The 21,033-nt window shown below is 38.4% G+C and overlaps 1 protein-coding gene and 1 long non-coding RNA gene across 2 annotated transcripts; one reads left to right on the top strand and one right to left on the bottom strand.

The window, feature by feature from the left end:
- Positions 1-5,633: 5,633 nt before the first annotated feature.
- LOC307035922 lies at positions 5,634-8,267 on the bottom strand. Its single transcript, XR_013807240.1, has 3 exons — positions 8,183-8,267; positions 7,863-7,964; positions 5,634-6,971 (listed from the first exon to the last, which is right to left on the bottom strand). It is a non-coding gene; the product is annotated as an uncharacterized lncRNA (long non-coding RNA).
- Positions 8,268-8,340: 73 nt separating this feature from the next.
- On the top strand, positions 8,341-18,548 carry dalrd3 (DALR anticodon binding domain containing 3). The gene is given in 15 exon segments (XM_079675784.1): positions 8,341-8,804; positions 10,213-10,520; positions 10,822-11,026; positions 11,028-11,063; positions 11,066-11,204; positions 11,926-11,984; positions 12,075-12,176; positions 12,368-12,432; positions 12,742-12,800; positions 13,338-13,420; positions 13,686-13,812; positions 14,965-15,023; positions 15,124-15,240; positions 15,377-15,445; positions 15,873-18,548. Coding segments are annotated over 15 exon segments (1,782 nt in total). The 5' UTR covers positions 8,341-8,570; the 3' UTR covers positions 15,993-18,548.
- Positions 18,549-21,033: the final 2,485 nt, after the last annotated feature.

Below are 21,033 nucleotides of genomic sequence, written 5' to 3'. Positions count from 1 at the left end.
ATTTTTGATATGGTAAGTTTTTTTTGCACATTTTCAACACTACATGCAATATTTTTCTGTTTTCGGTATTCTGAAAATGTCGACATACTATACTTTGTTTCTTCCAAAGTTTTCAGAATACCATACTTTGTTTCTTTATGATCTTTTCAACATACTATGATTTTTTTATTTACTATTATACTAAACAGTTTGTTTGCATACATTTGTCCACATAATTTCAACATACTATATAATGTTGTCTTTTTGAAAGATTCCGACATTCTAATCTATGTTGTTTTCTGTGATATTTTCTACATATACTATTTTCAACCTATTATATTATCTTTATTTTAAGGACATTCTATACTATGTCGTTTTTGTGATAGTTTTGACATACTATACTATATATTTTTGGCATATTTTTCTATTACCGTTTTTGACTTGTCGTTTTATGCTATTTTTAAGACATACTTTTCCATGTCTTTTGATATTTTCAGATTACGATATATTATATATAGTTTTTCCTTTGATTTTAAAAAAAGTATTATACCATAAACTTTATTCGATATAAGACTATGTTTTTTCCCCCAACATCTTTTCAGAAATCTTTGACATACTCAATCACATCTTCGCTTTGACATTTTCTACTATGACTTTTTTCTGGCTAAATGATCATATAAATGAATAGTATAGTGTGTTAAAGAGAAATATCATTAATACATACCAAAACATTCTAAAATGCCATTCTACTATGCCGTCAAAAGTAATATTATATTACAAAAAATAATAGCATTGTATGTTGTAAAAAGTAATCAAAGAAAATTAAAAAAAAGTCATATTAGAGTTATAAACAACGAATCAAAAATATATTCTATTCCTTTAAAGAAGTAATAGAATGTCATTAGGTGATTACAAAGAACAGCATCGTATAGTACTTTTAAAAATAATATTATCCTATACATTATATTGTACAGTATGCAAAAATCACACTAAAGTATGTTGTAAATAAGCAAGTCAAAAGTAAAAGTATAGAATGACCCAAAAAATCATAAAATGTCAACAAAGGTCTCAGCCGAGTTAAAAAATAATCATTGTACTGTTTGCCAGAAAAGGTCATGAAAAAGCTCATAGTTTAATATGCCAACAAAACAGTCAGTATTCCATCTTCCATTAAGATGCCTTTAAAGTATAGTATTCATAGCACAATTGACTCAATATGCTGTCCACCACTTCAAATATAGGGAAACTACACATTGAGACACTTGAAAAATGACTGCAAACGCCGACTGGTCAAATTTTAACACAAGTAAATACTACCTAACATATTGCAAATAAGAGCTTACTGTAGACACATTTTCAAATGTTTAGCTGGCCGGCTGTACACTGACTCAGATTTGTAACAGAAATGAATTATCTGGCTATCTGGCTCGTTTAAGGAAAAATAACTTTCTAAAATGTGTGTTAAAAATAATCAAGAACTGTATTACATGCTAACTTTGTTAATACTTTGTTAAACTAAAACTGTGAAGTGAGTTTCCGAGAAGATAAACCCTTATCATTAATAGAACTGTGCAACGTGGCATTCATTTTCACATTCCCTTTGGAGAACAGCAGTTGGTTGCCGGTCCATCCAATCAGATCATACCTGCATTTCTGCTGAGCTGTTAATTACTGAAGGACATTGAAGGACAAAGCGTGGGAGGGGCCCCCCGGTTCCCCCCTTACCTGCCCGCTGCAGGGGGTCTCTGGGGAGGATCAGGTACCCTCTGAATCCACCGGACTTTCCAGGCTGACACCCAGACGGACCGATGGGACTGCTGCGGTCACACTCTGCTGCTCACACCTGCTCACACCTGCTCACACACACACACACACACACACACACACACACACACACACACACACACACACACACACACACACACACACACACACACACACACACACACACACACACACCTGTCTCACATCATCCATCATGTCAAAGACTAATGAACACACAAGGAAGCAGTTCAGATATGCCAACTGAAGGATCAGGGTTTCACATGGGAAACCAAACAATGATTCATGGAATACTAAAACATTAAAGTCTTTCCAAATGTCTAGGTTTCATGAAACATAATGGCATTTAAATAGATTTATTTTATTGTTAAGCAATTTAAATGTTTATACATACATTAATGTTGAAACCATTGTACCTATACATGTCTAAAATATCATACTTTTAAACCAAATTGAACCCATTTGAACCTTTACAACTGACCACTTTTGACGTGCAAATCATCAAATGGAAGTTAAACCACTGCTGCTACTCCCTAAAGAATGATATCCCACAGCATTTTATTCCAGAAGTAAATCATACTTTATCCTTTACGGCTTATTTTACCATCTTGTTTTTCTGAATCGCTTCCTTTTGTCCAGTCTGTTATCAAATATTTAAACTCTGTACACAATAGGCACCTTAAAAGCCAACTCTAGTCTTCATACAAGATAACCTTACACCAATACTGTGGATCTTTCCTCTAAATTGTTGCACAAGCATAAACACCTTGATCCTAGTTGATGGCCTTTAGGAGGGAGATGAGTAGCCTGACATGTGATGCAGATCATGTAGATCAGGGGTGTCAAACTCAATTTCATCGCGGGCCACATTCACATAAAGGTTGCACTCAAAGGGCCGGTTGTAACTATATAAATATACATATATAAATATATATAATATATATATAAAATAATGTATTAAATCACATTATTGCCTCTGAATTGGTTTATTATTGGATAGGATAATAACTTAGTAATTAACTACGTCTGAAAGCAGAAGTCCAGGGCAAATAATTGCAAGTCTCTTCAGTGTGCATGTCACAAAACGAGATGCATTGTGGGACATGTAGTTTTTGGGCAACCTGCTTCTGTAAAGTGGCATGTAACGGTATAATATACGTGTTATATTCTTTGCAAGCTCTTGCGGGGCCACATAAAATGAAGTCGCAGGCCGGATTTGGCCCCCGGGCCTTGAGTTTAACACCCCTGATGTAGATTATAACAGTTTCCCCTTGTGTGTCTTGCTTTTTGAATCTGTGTATTTCATTTGTATATATTTGAAACTAAAGGCCATGGTTGTTGTGTATTTTGGCTGATTTCTGGCAACAATTTCTTGTTAATCAAGCTTTTACTGCAGCCATTTTTCATTTAGTATTTCAGTCTACTATACATTCTACAAAGTAAACATTCTGTAGTTATAGTGTTTTGAAAGAAACAGACATCGAACAGAGCTGTTCAGGGTCAAAGGAAACAGAATGTATCTTTTGTAATACTACATTTAGTATTAAGGTACATCTACTGTTTTCTATAAATTTGATGACATTTGAGGAAAAAAGCAGTCTCATGAGCCCACATACTAAATACAATATGATAAAAAAGAATTATGCTTCAGAAACTAAAATGAGCACAATCAAGCATTTGATATCTATGAACTCATACGATTATATCAAAAGATATGCAATATGTTATAACAAATAATAGTGTTTTTCCTACATTTAATGAAGCCTTTGAACATTAACAGAGTGAGCAAAAGTTTAAAATTGTCCATACCAGATTTAAATATTTTCAGAACAATCAGAACAAATGTTTTGGCCTTTTTCCTTCTTATAAAAACACACGATAATGACATTTTCAAATGGTAAAGATATAAACCACCTTACAAAGTAAGCATTTAAGTTGACCTGGGGTGTATTTGAAATTAGGAAACTTTCAAAAGACAACATGAAGACAGTAGTGGTGAAGTCTGTCCAGCAGGAGAAGGGAGGGAGTCCTGTCAGGAGAAGTGAAAGTGAAATCAGTCTCTGTGAGTATTTAAAGAGGAAGTGTGACTCCCTGAGTTGCTGGCAGACGGGACAACAGAGGAGGACGCCGCTGCTGCTCCGAGATGTTGGTGAGCTGAACAACTCTTAGAAACTATTATTCAAACTTTACAATCATGTGAATGTTTTATTTATACCCGTAACTTTCTTTATTTCCACTTTGCTTTCACTATTGGCTTTATCACAGTCCTCATCTCACCTCTCCCTTTGTCCTGCTTTGACTTGTTTCACTTTGTCCTTACATTCTTCTCACAAATCTCATTGTACTGCTTGTCAAACTGCCTGGTGTTTCAACTTTCTTTATATTGTCCGGCAAAGCCCTCTTTATCAAGGGTGGAAGTCAAAGTGACAAAGTGAAAGGTCATCTAAGTCCTCTCTGTTTTCACCAACTGCCTCTTTTCTGTCCAGATTGAGTTCTCATTTTCAGGCTTTTTCAAACCTTTGAGAATGAGAAATTAATGCTGCTTTGAATAAGTGTCTAAAGGCTATTTTTAGCCACAGAGGTAGAGTCATATGATGTAAACGTCTTCTCTCCAGCACTCCCCTATCATTTGTCATTCAATTGTTCTTCCTTGTCGTCCTTGCTGACCTCTCGTGGCCCTAACTGCTACTTAACTTTCTATTTATTTCCCGACTCCTAACAGATGATACAACAGGTTTTTCAAGATGGTGCACCATTTGAAAAAGACAAAGAGCTACCTTTGTGATTCCGTAAGTGATAGGCATTCCTCATCCAACGGACAGTCTGGGAAAACTTGATTAACAATTACCAGTACTTCCTTTAAGATTGATCTTATCTATCAGTTGCTAAGATACACATTTTCAAATATTGTCTGACCAGACATGGAAACCTTTTCACAGCCGCTGTATATACGGTTTACTTCAAAAAGACTACATTACCAAAGAGTCTTTAAACAATGCATTGTGATTTACAATGATTTTGAAATGTGCTTAGATTGAAAAATGTAGCAATAATTGCATCATATTTTCTCTCAACCCAATTTCATAAGACATCAATACTTTGATTTCAGTTTGATCATAAGCATTCGTGGTGCTTTCCTTTGTAAAAACTAAATGTGCTTACATTGATTTGTGGTGACTTTTCAACCACTTACAGCTGAGTTGATGGATGACCTTGTTTTATGTTAAACCAATAACCCGTGATTTCAGATAACCCTACAGTTCTGTGTCTGAAGGTGGAAAATTGGAGGAGCTAGTAACACAAATAGTTTTGATGTTTAACAACCAGCATTATGTATATTACGTTCTTGGCTAATACGCTTAAATCAAGGTGTTCAGAATGGATTTAAAGGGTCCATCTTCCCACATTTCTAAATGAATGAATTGGGTTTTGTAGAATGCTGTCCTTTACCAATCACATATTTTACATATTGAATTCATCAGACATATTTTCTGTAATCCAAAAATAATGTAATATAATCATTGGACTAAGACACTTGCAGGTTTCAGCTGTATCCCAGTTAATAACTTGTTGTTCCTTTTCTTTTGAGCTGTGTTAACCTGATGACCCGAGCCCGGGCCTGGAGCTCGTTTTAGTGGGTGGGATTGTAACGGAACCCATAATGCAGCTGTAATTCTGAGCTCCAGCTGGTTATAGGCTCCGTTTCCATCCCATGATGCACAGGACGTCCTGAGCGCACCGGCGGAGTTAGAACACTTCTCTATCAACAAGAAGGTTCCTCACAAATCATTGATCAAAGGAGATTACTCGGAATTTCTTAAATCAGTTTAACTTTATTTTTCTTGAGGGAAAAACGATTGATCTATAACACAGGTAACGGTAGAGAGAAGTATAAAATATACATGCCTCAGTTGACTAGTATAAAACCAAAACCAGTTTAGCTTATACCAGTCTACACATTCTGATGTAGATGGTTCAAAGTGAATTGGTTTTGTTTCTCTCAAACACAAAAGGAAAGTTAAATGAATACCATGGTCTCTGTTATGTGCTGCTTTTCCATTTTGACCCAGATGTATAGGAGCGTAAAGACTGAGTTTGAAGGTGCTTTTCCTCAATGACACGTTTTCTCCCGGATTGCTGAGAATAGGAAACGCAACCGGGAATTTCGTGTCAGCAAAGAATGACACCTATAGCACCAACTGCACATCATTTGGAATTCTCACTTTTTAAAGTTGACATTCCTTTTGTGTTCTCTGTATAATAACTCTAAATGTATATATTTTGTATTATTCTCCTTATGTTTGTTCAGTTATTGAGTACATTTCCCATTTAGCATTTATGATCTGTGCTACGTCACACTTAGCATTCACAAACTACTGAGGAGCTCTCTCTCCTTCACTACATTGTAACAGTGGTGTGTACACATAACATATATATATTTAAATAGCTTACTCTGGTTTTCCCTTAATTTGGGCAGCACAGCTCAAATATGATATGATATGAATTGTTGACACAGAAATGCTTTCTTTAAATTCTGGTACATTATTTGAATGTAAAAACAAGCATGAAAAGGTCCTGTTGTTATCTTTATTGTTAGGATAGAAAAAGGTTTGCAGTATCACGGGTCTCCCTGGCCATATTTTAATGGGCTTCATCTGAATGTAAAATTGCATTGGAATTTATATTTAACATAATTTTTTAGGGGGAATGTTGTCATATTAAATGTCTTTATTAATATGATGCAGCTTCATAGTCCTTTGGTATTTTTTAGCCACAGTCACTTTATAATGGTATCGTTTTAAGGTTAAATAAATTGATAAAAACACTACATTATATGAGCAGTGAGTCAGAGAGCATGACTGTAATGTGTCCTGGATTTTTATTAGACACAACTGAGCAGAGTCCACGTTAAAGAGGACATGATCTCAGTTATCTTTTGGCACACTGTTGAAAAATACGAGGGCTTAGGCACATCAGAGCGGTGTTCCCTTCACCTGAATAACGCTCTCCAATGTCGCTCCCAAAGGAAGTGTCAGGGCAGTGAGGTGAAGGGAACCTCAACAATATCCCGTCCACGAGTCCAGGGTGTCTCTCGTGGTTTCCTCAGCTGATCCTTTCATGCATGATCAGCTGACTCATCAGATTGTCGTGCATTTCCTTTTCATGGTCCATCAGCCTCTGCAGCCCGGCGTCCTCCAACACGAACACTCCTGAAAGCAGGGTTCATAATCAGCGATGGTAACTGTCAGTGCCTTTTTACTTTCGCTTTTATATCAGTAACTTATTCAGTCTCTCTTCTTTGAAACTGTCAAACTGTTGGAGCAGTGTAAAAACGAATAAACGCTGTTTTGTCAAGTGTTCCACTGTTTCTGCTGTGTCTGATTGAGGTGTGTTTTCTATCATTACATTCTCTGGTAAGACTTTCTGCAGAACGAGTATTTCTGATGGGTGGAAGAAGCAACTTTTCACATGACTTGGAGGAGGCACGATGACAAATGCTTCCTCATTCTGTGGCAGTTTGTGGCCAAAGTGCTCAGTTTCAGATTATTTTACATCTTAAATGTGTGGGCTATTTTTCTCACTATAAAGGGCAGTTTGGTATATTTTGGGATGTACTGACAGTGTTTGCAGTTTCTACAGACACCACACAGATACTGATGCCGCAGCCAAAGCCCACCTCTACAGACCAAAAGGCTCCAGACTAAGTTTGTGATGAACATTTGGAAAAGCTGTCCCTGTAGCCTTTTAAAATGTGTATCAATTATTTAAATATATTTGTTTATGGAAATGTAGGATTTGAATCGCGTCCACGTTCAATCGTCACTCAGGTACACAGCAATGCACACGCAGAGAAATGTAGATTTAGTATTTTACCTATCCTAATATAAGATGCAGTGGGCATTTATTATATAAACGGCCACAGGGTGCCAGTTCCCACTTTGATTTGGTTACTGGAAGCAGTGACCCTCCAGTTCCCAAGCCAAGTTCTTATAATTATGTCTCAGTTTGTGCAGTGTTTTCTTTCAATGTTTAACGTGATCTATACGTTTTGGACCTCAGGACCCAGCAGGTTTGCATTTTTCCGTAAAACTTTAACGTACTGGTGTTGAAGGGCTGCATGTGTTCTGGTGGCCTGTACTGCTCCTCCTCATCTGCTTCCTCCAATGTTCCCAGGTGCTTGTTGAGACCTGAGTGACAATCACCTAAAAGGGGCCATTCGAAACAAATCATGTTTTATTTTTATAATATAGCACATTTAAAAAAAAAAATTGTCGAGCCAAAGTGCTGTACATGCAATAGAAACACTTTACTACAATAGCAAACAGAAGACAATAATTTACAGCAACATCAATCACGAAAATCTTAGCATAGTGATCTAAGGAGAAGATCAAGAGTGTAAATATTTGCGAAACACTCTTACAGGAAATATTGCTCAAACATAATGCAGACAAGTGTGTGTCCACAAGTTTTTGGTCATACAGTTACAGTTACTCTGCCACACACTGGAGGGCGCTATTAAGCATATTCCACTGGTCCGACACGTAAATTGTCCTCGGAAGAAACACGGATTGCACTACACTAGTTCCGCAAAGGAAGACAAAAACATCCAATGCAGTCGTTCTTCACAGCCGATATCTGACATCGATCAGCGGTTCCCCGTAGGGCTGTAACTGGCATGTTCAGCGGTGTTGGAGCTTAGTAAAGCCTGCATCACAGCGAGCAGTGACACCGGGTCTGAACGGAGGGTATGAGCAGGGTGTGGATGTGCTGATAGCCTGGCAGTGGTAGCTCTCCTGTTAGTGTTGCTGATGGAGAACACCGAGGAGTATTCGCCCCTCCGGATCACCCCGACCGTCCGGGCGCTGAGCTCCGCACTGCGGGTGAAACGAGAGGATGTCCTCGATGGCAGCCGGGAAAACGGCGAAAGGGTCTTCCCTGAGACGGAGAAGCTATGGTTCAAGGAGAGCAGCGCTAAAAACCTCCGGAACAGGGACTTCTTGTCGCCGACCACGATGCTCAACACGCTGTATGCGGACGGGCAGGTTGGTTTGACTGATACCTGTTGGGTTTTCTAGTAACGTTATTATGAAGGGGTTTATTCTACAGTTTGTGGTGTTTAATACGTTTTATGTTAACGATATATTCACTGAAGGAGTCCTTTTTAAAAACCGCTTGATACCCATAGCCCTCTCATGAAACGCTAGCTGGTGTTAGACATAGCCATTAGCCAGTTGAAACTTGTCACGCTTAGACACTGTATTCTTCCACTCAGCATTATAGTTCCCCTGGTGTTCGCTGTGGTGACGGTGTTTTTGTTTAGCGCATTAATATTTAAATGGACGGAAGGTGCTTTCACTGTTCGGAACGTGACCTGGCCAATAGGGGCTGGGGATCGGAATTATCTGCTTCATAACGCTCAGCTGAGTTCAGCTGACAGAAAAACATAACTGAATGCTGACTCGAATCCTTCAAATCCCCAAATGTTAATTTTTGAGTGGTACTGACTACTGAGACAGCTGAATTGATCGGTGGCCCCATCATGATCGACCAGACATGAACAGCCTGCGGCAGTAATTATTAACCCGTGAGCTGCAGATGAAATATGGGTCAAACACGCATAGAGCTGCAAGCGAGAGAAGCAAGTCTAACTGTGCAGCAACATTAACACACGGAGGCCTGCATAGCTTGTTCGTGTCAGTCTTTCTCAAAATAGGACGCAACTAAGATTATGTCCCGTTATAAATATTAACACATTTTTCTATGATGTATCAACATGTGACATCAACAACATCATGTTGTTGACATGTTGTCAACATGTATAATGATAGACTATAATTGAAGGGATGAAACCCTCTTTAATGGTCACACATGCAGAGCACACAGCACACACAGTGACATCTGTTCTCTTCTTTTAACCCATCCTATTACTAGGAGCAGATTGTATGCAGATGCCAACATCTGATATGTTTCCATTGATATGCATCTCTATAAGATCATAAACAAAAATGCAAGGGGAAACGTTTTTTAGACAGGCACATCTATGTGAACTAAGCTTTTAAATGACATGCTAGTACAATATCCTCTTATCTCAGTTGCATGCTATTTCACTGTATCAAACCACCTCTAGTTTGTATGCATATGCGCCCAAAAACCTTCTTTTACGTATATACATTTGGTACTATACTTTATATTAGGCACCCTATCCATTGTAATTCAATCATTACATGACTGGTGCTCTTATTGTGCTGATGCATTTTTATTTCTGAGCTGTTCTCTTGTCCAATACATTTAACTGTACTGTTTACCATGTGTAGTGTAATTCTACATATGATTAGTTAACTAAAAGTGATAAACAATTACCTACAATTCCTTTTTTCTTCTTCTCACATAAAGTTGAATTCATGCATGCATGCATACATTAGTCTCTAATTACCTGCTATCTCCGCCCAGGTCCCTCCAGCAGTGATGTCCAGGGTCTTGTCCCTGCGTGGCAGTGGGGTTCTCCCTGTGGCCGGTGGGGAGGTAACGGGTGAGGGTCTGAGGGTGAGGGTGGACCGGGCCGCAGCCTTCAAAGCTGTCCTGGCAGATGCAGCCACAGAGTACCTGAAGCCCTCGGGCCAGAGGCAGGGCTGTGTGGTGCTCAATTGCCCCGCGCTGCACCCTAAACCCAACACACCCACTCCAGACACACTGACCCTGGGCCAGCTGAGGACTGTTCTGCTGGCTGACCACATGGGGGCGCTGCTGAGAAGACAAGGGTAAATCTACAGGTTAATCCCACATTTCTGAATTATCTTGTGCCTAACACTTTAATTGTTTTACTCTATCAAGGGTTCTTTAAATTATGTTGTTTATTATCAACAAGAAAAAACCTTGTATTTTGTTGCTTGTATGGGTATTGGGGATACATTTGTAGGCTTTGTTTCAATCTTTTCTTACTTATTAATGTTCATCAGTCAAATTAATTGTTCCATCATCTGTGTATAAAATATAAGTCTATTTATCAGCCATAGAAGGAAACCCCACTTTAATCACTAAAAACCTCCTTACCTGTTCCAGATTGGCAGTGTCTTACTGCCCCACGCTTCCTGAAGACAGCGACATCATCACCTTTCTCCGAGCCCTGGGCATCGATTGGCCGACAGCTCCAGCCAACTGGACCAATGAGGAGCGGGAGGAGAAGATTCAGGATGCGCTGGAGAACTCCCCATACAAAGAGAGGGAAACAGAAAGAGGCAGGAGAACCAGCGGAGGAGGAGGAGGAGGAGGAGGAGGAGGAGGAGGAGGAGGAGGAGGAGGAGGAGGCGGCGGCGGAGGAGGAGGAGGAGGAGGGAGGAAGGCAGAGGAAGGGGAGAATGAGGGAGGCCTCAGGGTTAACCTGAAACGCGTGTTCCAGGAGGAGGGGCTGCTGGGATACGACCCCAGCATCGGTACCTGCACAGGTGAGGCCTCAAAGACATGTGTTCAACAAACAAGATATGACATATTTATTCATGAGCTTGTTTTTACCTTTGGGTAAAGCCAGGCTAACTGCTCCCCCTGCTTCAAGTCTTTATGCTGAGCTAAGCTAGTTGTTTCCAACTCTATACTTAAAGGTCCCCATAGTAGTTTCCTACTTCCTATGATGTTACAATCACTTTTAATAACCAAATGGAATTGTTTGTATCCTTAAGGTCTAACATAAGTGTCACGTGCTATTACCTTGATCCAAATTGCAAACCAATTTATTTATTTTTTACGTTGGTTTGCAAATGCTTTTTTTTAAAAGCATTGTTGACATCCATGTTTTAGAGAAAGTGTTTTTCTTGTACTGTGTATATTGGAGCATTACTGCCACCTATCAATCAGTGGAACTGTGTGAAATACTAGCAGAACAGTTTAACAGGTCATCAAGATGGGTCCTCTTAATGGGTCATTTATCAACCAACATTTAACCACTACTTAGCACTCCTAGAGGTCAAAACTCCACCGTAAACATTTAAAATACAAATATAAGTTAAGCCCCTCAACTATGATAGAACGTTAATTAGTGTTATTCACAAAATGCTTAACTATTTCCTTCAAACCATTGGCAGTGTTACCATGCCTCTAATAGAAGAGTAGCTAAGCAGATAGTTGGCATGTAATGTTAACTGGTAGGACATGTTTGTGTATTTGTTCCAGTTCACAGGGACAGTGTTTCCCACCTGGCGCAGCTGGACCGAGCCACTGCCGACTGCACAGTAAGACACACACACTATGCAGTTTCAAACACATTTTTTCTCATTAAAAATGACATAAAACTTCATATGCCCTTGCTTCCTCTTCTATAGGTAGCCATGGCAACAGTGTTACATGTGACTTCCTGTCAGGATGAGTTCCGCCAGCAGCAGATAGCAGTGCTGTGGAGAGCCAGTGGAGCGACACACACGCAGGTAACCACACACACACACACACACACACACACACACACACACACACACACACACACACACACACACACACACACACACACACACACACACACACACACACACACACACACACACACACACACACACACACACACACACACACACCATGTATGTGTTCCTATCTTTACCTGCTCTTCTCTCTGTGTCTGCAGAGACATCTGGTGTGTGGGCCGGTGAAGACTCCTGGCTCTCACCACACCGCTGCACAGTATCTGCAGTAGGTCACATCTCACTGTCTGCCTCCTCTCTTGTGTATTCTCAAAGTTTCTGTCTCCTTCTATATGTCCTCTATATTCCCTCTGTCCTGTCTCCCTGTTATGCTCTCCAGTAGACAGATGTTTATTATCACCAAACACTCACTAGGATCTCATCTGCACTGTGACTTTGCAGTTCTAATTAAACTAAATTAAAAGAACACTCGTTGGGGTTAATAGGGCTTTAAGAGATCTCTGTGATATCACGTAGTCATTTTAGGCCAGCTGTCTGTGTACATGTCTAAAAAGCGCCTTGGTTTCCTCTCCTGCAGGCTGAGGAGAGGTCAGATGAAGGAGGCCTCAGAGATGAAGTATGGAGATCAGGTAGAAGGTGCGTATTTATGTACATCCTCTTTGTAATGTGCCTCATGAAGCAACTTTGTCCTAAATGTCTCTTATATCTTCTGTTGAGAGAGAGAGCAGTCGACTCCAGATACACAAAATGTCCTTAACTATACAAGTCTACTCTCACCATGATGAGCTAATAATTAAAATTCTACTTGAACACAAATTAGAGGTGTGCATGAGGAAAATACTTTAATAATCTGATGATTATAATAAATCTAAAACACAAAATAAACAATGTTTTATGATATTTACGAGTTCTTTTATTCTTCTCAAATGTTTTGGACATTTTGTAGTCCATGAAATTAGAATCTTTGGGCCTTATCACGTAGGTGTGTTCCAGAAAACCTTGAAAGACTTTACCTCAGACATGATCAAAAATAAGAGGACATGTTATCGCTTCCTGCATGAGGGACATTTTGAATCATCTGCTCCTCAGTTATCACATTGAACTGACGGATGCTGAATGTGAAAGGAGTGTCCTGCAGTGAAATACAACCTCCTCCTCTTTTTCCTCTTGTAGGTCAGACGTGGGATAACATCATCAGGGTCATGACCTCTGCCACCGTCAGATTTGAGCTGCTGTCAACGGTCCACACCAGTCCTGTGAGTCATCATCAGCTGTGTGGTTGTGAAAAATGTAGTCATTCAATGTTATCCACGTATTTACAGGAAAAACACACATTCACTCGCACTAATTATTCTCTTTTATGTGCCACCTCCAATGATGGGTGCTAACACAGACCATGCATTTAGTTGATGTGTATTTGTCAAAAAGTGCCATATTGGTTCATTAGAATAAGGTCACTGATGACAATGTACTCTGATCTTTAATAAGTGGAGCCAGAATGATTGACAGCTGTCTGTTTAGGTGACACTGGACGTCCAGAGGGAAGGGGGCGTGTCCACCAAAGGGCCGAGAGGAGGAGTGTTTGTGATGTATAACTGCGCCAGACTGCACACTCTGTTCGACAGCTACGAGAGAGGGGTGGAGAAGGGTGAGTTATGCAAGAGATTCATGTTTCATTCCTCTGGTCAACAACGTGACAAACCTCTAACTCAGACTGCTGCGGCCTGGCAGCATTCACTTAGTCTAAGAATTAAAAAAGACATGGCATACTTCATCAAATTTAAAATCAATATTTCAATTAAAAAGAAGAAGGCACAGCCAGAGTCATAAGAGTTCAGCAGGAGTGTGATGATGTGCTCTGATAAATCACAGGCTGAATGTATTGCTCTCTTGTAAAAGTGTTCTGTCGAGCACATTTGAAAGAAATCAATACAGACAATGAATGTGGTGAGCTACTTCTATACTATCACTGTTAATAAAAAGAGACATCAAAGATTTGCTGCCACTTTGGTCCTGTAGGTGAACAGAGAAATGCAGGACAGTGGTGTCTTTTCATCAGTGGTCTTATTTCCTAACTTCCTGTATAGATGTTACAATGTTAGACAAATGATTGTTAATCTAATTTTCTTATCATACAAGAAGATGTCTGTGAGAACTACAGTCTAAAGCTGTTGTTGTTTTTGTTGCTTTCTGGAGACAATTTGACACATGCAGTGCATCCCTGTGACAGTAGGGATAGACCAGTGGTAACAAAAAAGTATCCAAGTCATTCAACTACTACTAAGTAGTTATAGTATGTTTTTCGTTGACTTTTTTGTACTTTACTTAGTATTTTTGTATTCTGCTACCTTATATTTATACCCCAGTACATGTCAGATGCAACTATTACACTTTTTTCCTCAGCGAGTTACTTTACAGACCCCAATTTTTCTCAACCAATAAATGATGATGTAATATGATAAACTAAGATACAACTATACATTAAGTGCCAGCATAATTGAACGGGTGTGTTGGAGAGGCAGCCCAATAAAATAAATCAAATTTTTTGGGGTTTGTTTATTTTAGTATTTTATTTCATTTTAAGAAAAGAAAATATATAGCTCTGGAAAAAATGAAGAGACCACAACAGACATTCCATTCCAGTGTCTGTTGAATTCCAACACAGAGAAATGTTGTCAGAAGTTTGTAGAATAAATAACAAAAAAATACATACATAAAACCACAGAAACTGATAATTTAGCATTGTTGAATTGTATCGTATTCTATTTGTAATGTCGTGTTTCTGGCTGTTTACCTGCAGGTCTCTACCCAGAAATCCCTGACACCTCCAAGCTGGACTTCTCTGCTCTGAAAGAGGAGGTACCATGTTGTTTTATTAAAAATACGTTAAACTCTTCTCACTTTCCTCAGACACACTTCAGTGTTAATCCTTCCATGCTGTCTGTGTTTTGACTGACAGGGCGAGTGGCTTCTGCTGTTCAATTACCTCATTACATTCTCCGAGCAGCTGGACCAATCAGGACAAGCGTTAGACTGTGAAGGGGGAGGAGCCAGAGTCAACATTAAGACTGAACAGGTCAGGGGATTGAGATTAATTTATCACTAAACAAAGAGGGCCATCTAACCGAACTTGGCTGTTGTTATGTTTATGTATATACATTGATTTGTTAATACATCATTATGTTTTTCTAACTCTTGTTTGTGTTCCTCAGATCTGTAAATTCCTAGTGTCTCTCAGTAAAGACTTCAGCTCGTACTACAACAGAGTCCATGTGCTGGGGGTGAGGATACATTTACTTTTGATCATTTATACACTGTCGTCAGTAACCGTAGTCTTGTGCTTGTACAGTATATATATGATCGTGTTTATTCACTGAAAGGGAATTATAAGCCCAGGAGATGTGAGTTTTGGTGAATATTACTATTTTTAATTTATATATTTATAAATACTTTTATAAACAATTTTAAATAGGCGTTTTTGTCCATGTTCCCTCACTGTTGAACAGAGATTAGTGTGCTATGTTCTGGTTATTTCATTGTGACTGACAAATGTAAACAATGTTGAAAAAAAACCTACCAGTTGTATGAAGTGTGAGTTCCTTCTAAATCTTGCTTTTGGTCTGAAATCCCTGTTTTTCTTTCTCTTTCTCTTTCTTTAACCCACCCACACATTTCCTCTTCCCCTTGTCTTTCTGTCTCTCTCTCCAGGAGCCGCTGCCTCATCTGTTCAACCAGATGTTTTGTCGTCTGCATCTGTTGAGAGCGTTGAGAGAGCTCTACCACAGTGCTCTGGAGACCCTCAACCTCCCCCCCATCAGGCAACTATAGCCTGGACATGATTCTCTCTTCCTGGGATCTCTGCTGACCCTACCTCTTCACCTATCTCACTTAGACACACACTCACATGTGTTTTGCAACTGTAGCTTCATCACGTACACACTTCCTTTAGCAGTGAACATGTATTCAACTAAGACAATCCCTTATTTTGGCAACGTTTCAGCTCAGGCTGTGACAGTCGAGTGTTATGTTATACAGGTGCCCACTGTAAGAGATGAGACATATAAAGTACTACAATATGACCCATAAATCATTACATGTGACGTAAGTAACCTCTCAATTGTTCAGCTTGAATTTCCTGGAGAATGTGAGCTGTTGAAGTATCAGTTTCACATTTGAGGTTATGATTATCACCGCTCTAATGTCTGTACAGTAAATATGAAGCTACAGCCAGTTAGCTTAGCTAACGACCGCAAGCAGAGGGACAATCTCCAATATACAAGTTATATCTTGTATTTGTACAAATCCAAGTATAACAAAAACATTATGCGTTTGACAAACGTATGACAGGGTATTTTGCAGGATGTTAATGGTCCCAGTCGATAAAACACATAACCGTATTAAAACTAGAATTGTTGTTATACACTTTGGTTTTTGAACATTTTGGACAAGAATATAAAAAACAATGACAATCATATTGTCCATATTCACTGTACTTAAGAGAATTGTATCAATCTTATCCTCCAACCCTCCATAACAAGGCTAAGTGTAGTTCCAAAACGTGAAAATATACATTTAAAACAACATACGTCTTGCCATTTGTATTAATTTCCAATTCTAACTAAAGCCTTTATTTTACCTTTCCAAAAATCTAATCAGCGTCAAATTTTTTAAGTAGGTTAGATTGAAACTAACACGCCTCGACAATTTATATTTCTGAGAATTAAAAACATTTTTATTAATCATGACATTATGCATCGAAAAAATACGCCAGTTTAGGAGAGAATAAAAACTTTCCCAACTTTTAACGGCAAAATTGTTATGACAAAGTCAGACAGGACATTTCAATATACTATAAATCAAGTTATTAAAGTATTGGGTTTAATTACATTAACAATTAGATTTAAACATAAGGAAATAATAACATTACTGGGTGCTTCACCTCATTTAAACTCTACACCTTGTTTCACTGTCTAATTTGCCTCAATATGATCACAGTCCCCTATTAACTGTCACTTAGACATGGGTGTCTTACTCACTGCCTGAAAAGAGTCGTTTTGCTTTTAATAAGCCTTGCTTTACTGTTAAAGGCCCCCTTCATGTACCTTATCCACCGTGTATTTATTAATGACACAAGATTATTTATTGTCATTTAAAAAAATGGTACAGATCATATATTCTGCACATGAGTCTTACTTTCTGTGTTCAAAGCCCTCCTATCCCTTTTACCCTGCTTGACAAATCACAGATGTTTAGTATCAATCCTCATACCAGATGTTATAGGTGTTCATCATTGTTTGACAAAGACAGTACATTTAGGGCATCGTGCCATAACGTTAGGAAATGCATGAAATGGCATGAAAGTGATATATATGGAGAGTTTTATGCCAAAAATGTTATTTATACATTTTTCTTAATGACCTGAAATTGATCCTTGAATAATGTGAAATGTGTTGCCATTATCTGTTCAAATGTGCCATAATTTGTTTTAAAAGCTCTGCTATACATTATTTAGTAAGTTGGTGTTTTTATTTTATTTTGTATTAATATTTCATGTTGGAACAAAACATACACAAGTCTAAAGAAAATCTTACTCCTCCCTGCATGACATGTTGTTTGACCTCTGCAAATGTAGCTCGTCTCTGAATGGTGTTTTTAATGTTTAGTTTTTCACATTTCTTTAGAAAAGGGACTTTCAATATGCAGATTTCTTTACAGTGACTGGCTTGATGACCACAGCTGTAATCGCCACAGTATTAAAGGGAATAAGCAGAATGAGGGACGTGTTCATACCCTATAGTGTCTCTGTAATATATATATATCTATTTATATGATAGATACAGTATGCCATGTTTTCACCCTCAGGCCTCAACATCTTTGACCTTCTTCTCCTCTCTGCTACCCTCGCTCCCATCTCTTCTATCTTTTGATCCTGTGCTGTGTTTTATTCTCATATTCAGTCTAGATGCAGCTGATTATTGAAGTTCAATTGCTTTCCTATCAAATTCTTCTTGTGTACATGATTACATTCTTGATGTGGAGACTTTTCAGCTGGAAACTAACCAAGATTACTCAAATCCTAGAGCATAAATAAGGCTTTTAAAGTAAGAATGAATTGCTCATCCAATACGGCTTTATAATGGATATTTTCAGTTTTACTTATCTCCTTTTCAGTATTAAAAGAAGTTACATTCTAAAGCACCAGCTGTTAGCATTTCAATATTCATAGTATGTTCTTATCCTGAAAAATCTCCACATAGCTTTCTGACATACATACATAGTGTGTATGCCCATCTCAATGTAAATGATAACTCTGCTACAAACATCTGCCCGCCTACAGTTTCTGTGTCGTTCCTGTCTCAGAATTAAAATAACCATGACAGACTCTCCCGCTGTGTGTGTGTGTCTCTGAGAGATGTACATATGTTATTCTATAGATTAATTCCCTCATGCTCCACTAAAGCACACGGCCCGAGGCCACATAGATCTACCAATAATACTACACATTTCATGGATATACAGTAGAGCTGTTAACAGTGATCCATCACTGAAGATATAACCCCGGTAATGTGACGTGCCATTTGTCTTTTCTCCGTTTCCAGTCGTTCCTCTTGCCTGGAGTCCTGACTTCCTGTTTTCTTCTCTTTACTTCCAACTTTCTGATTCTATTAATAAAAGTAAGGCACTTACTATGCTTCTTAATTTCAAATTTGGTGTGCTGACATTTCTGCTCAGATATATCGCAGGGTAAACACATGTAATACTAAGAGTTATCCTGTTGACTGCTGATTTTATTTTTCTCAGATGAAAGCATTGTCCTACAGAGTTCTGCAGGACAAAGTGAGAGACGGTTCTGATAATGTATTCACAAAAACCTCTGCTGACTTTTTAAATACCCACGTACGCTGCACGGTGTAGTTTGTTGGATCCTACTGCAGGTTTATTTCCTCCATCTTTGTCTCTACCATCAATACTTTAGAGTGGTGTGTAATGCACGTATCACACATGCTGTAATGCAACTTATTGTCTTCATTTTTTTTTTTAGTAAATCCGTATTATACGTATGGTACTGCTGCATTCAAATTTGAAATCCGTACTACTTTTATATGCAGTTGCAATCATGTGATTAGGAGTTAATGAAACATGATATCTAATGTATTTATGATGCCATCTGTTACCTGACTGTTGTTTTCTTCTCATTTACCAGTTGATGGGGGGACATTACTCAAAAGCACAAACATTAGGGCTCAACCGATCAAGTTTATTTGGGTAAGTGCTTATTCAATATATAAAGCACACTTAACTTATATTTTAAATGTATTTCTTTACAAAACTGTAACAGTTTCATGTTTATATATATGTCAATTAAATCAAAGACACACACAGGTGTTTCTCACCCACATCCTTCACTTAATCATCATTAAAAATTAAATCTCTACTTTCCCAGATATGCTAATTGCACACATGTAGGATCAATAAATGATTACTGATTACACTCACTGGTTGATTTGTTTGATCATTCCCATTGTGCACTGAAACTAAGAGTCATATCTTTGTGCTTGTAATATTTGTATGATAAGTGAAATAATTGGTTTGCTTTTAATGAACTGAAACACATCAGTTGATTGTCTTAATGCTAATGCCATTAGCGGAACATTTAAGTTAAGGTTGTTAGCAGAAATGAGCATGTAGCCTGATAGGAGGCCATGCAGCCAAATACTGAAAGCATGGTAACTGAGCGTTATTGGTTCATGTCCACAGTAATTCCCAAATAGCTCAACTTCACAATGAAGGAATTCGTTTTTGTAATTATCCATTAAAAAAGATCATTACAAGCAACTTAAAATAAAATGGTGGATGATTGTGCTGTAGTGGGATCTTTCTTGGAATGGTAATGTGCGTGTGTGCGTTTAATTTGGTTGTTGTAGGGGACCAAGTTTGTAGCTAATTGTTTTAATTTCTCTCAGTGGAAAATCATTAATGTTGACCTCTACATTAATGATTTGAATTGTCTGCCTAGTTTATGTAAAACCACAATATTCCACATATTCATTTAAGGTTCATGTACCTTGCACAGCAGTACTTCTTTGTATTCCTCTCTGTATATGTTTATAATCAGTGTCCTATAGTACCAGTATGTTGCACACATAATGTTTTTGAGAACATATTACTCTCTTGATGTATGAAGGTTCCCCAGACAAGACATACCGTGCACCTGCATCGCTCTCAGCTTCTTCCTCTTCATTACTTCTAGCATTTCTTCCAGAGAAAGTCAGGAGAGTGAGAGATGGTCCAATTTCAGCTCGTATGACCTTTTCCCGGAAAGATAGCACAGAGAGATTATGTGTTAAAACAGAATAACCAGACCACCGTTAGATTTCATTTGAAATAATGGTATGAATGCCTGACATTTACAACCCTAAACGGCGGCCGATAAATGTGGTGAGCCCAGTTTAATGATGTGTTTTCCTCCTTCCTACAACCTGTCCTGACCGACAGTAATGAGCTGCAGTCCGCTGTGTGGCTCTGTTATCGACTGGATATCCTTACGTGAGCACACAGGCACACACACCCAGCAACATATAGACAGGAAAATCACATGTAGGTTTAAAAATAGCCATACGAGTTAGCAGGTAGAAAAAATACTATATTTTATAAGAAAGAAGGTCATCAGTAAGATTCTTGTGACCTATTTGAAGCGCCTTTAAGCATTAGGAAAAGTGCTATACAAATCCCATGTAATATTATTATTATTGTTATTATTATTTGTATTAATAATAATAGTCCTGTGAAGAGCTGTAGACTTACATTCAATTCAACAGAAGGTTGAATGTTTTGCACTCTCTAAAATGAGAACCTATACCACGAAGTA

The sequence above is a fragment of the Notothenia rossii genome (assembly GCF_949606895.1).
Source record: "Notothenia rossii genome assembly, chromosome: 4".
In the NCBI taxonomy this organism is placed as follows: Eukaryota; Metazoa; Chordata; class Actinopteri; order Perciformes; family Nototheniidae; genus Notothenia; species Notothenia rossii.
Note: the sequence above shows the minus strand (reverse complement) of the source record. Positions and strands in the feature narration are given on the sequence as shown.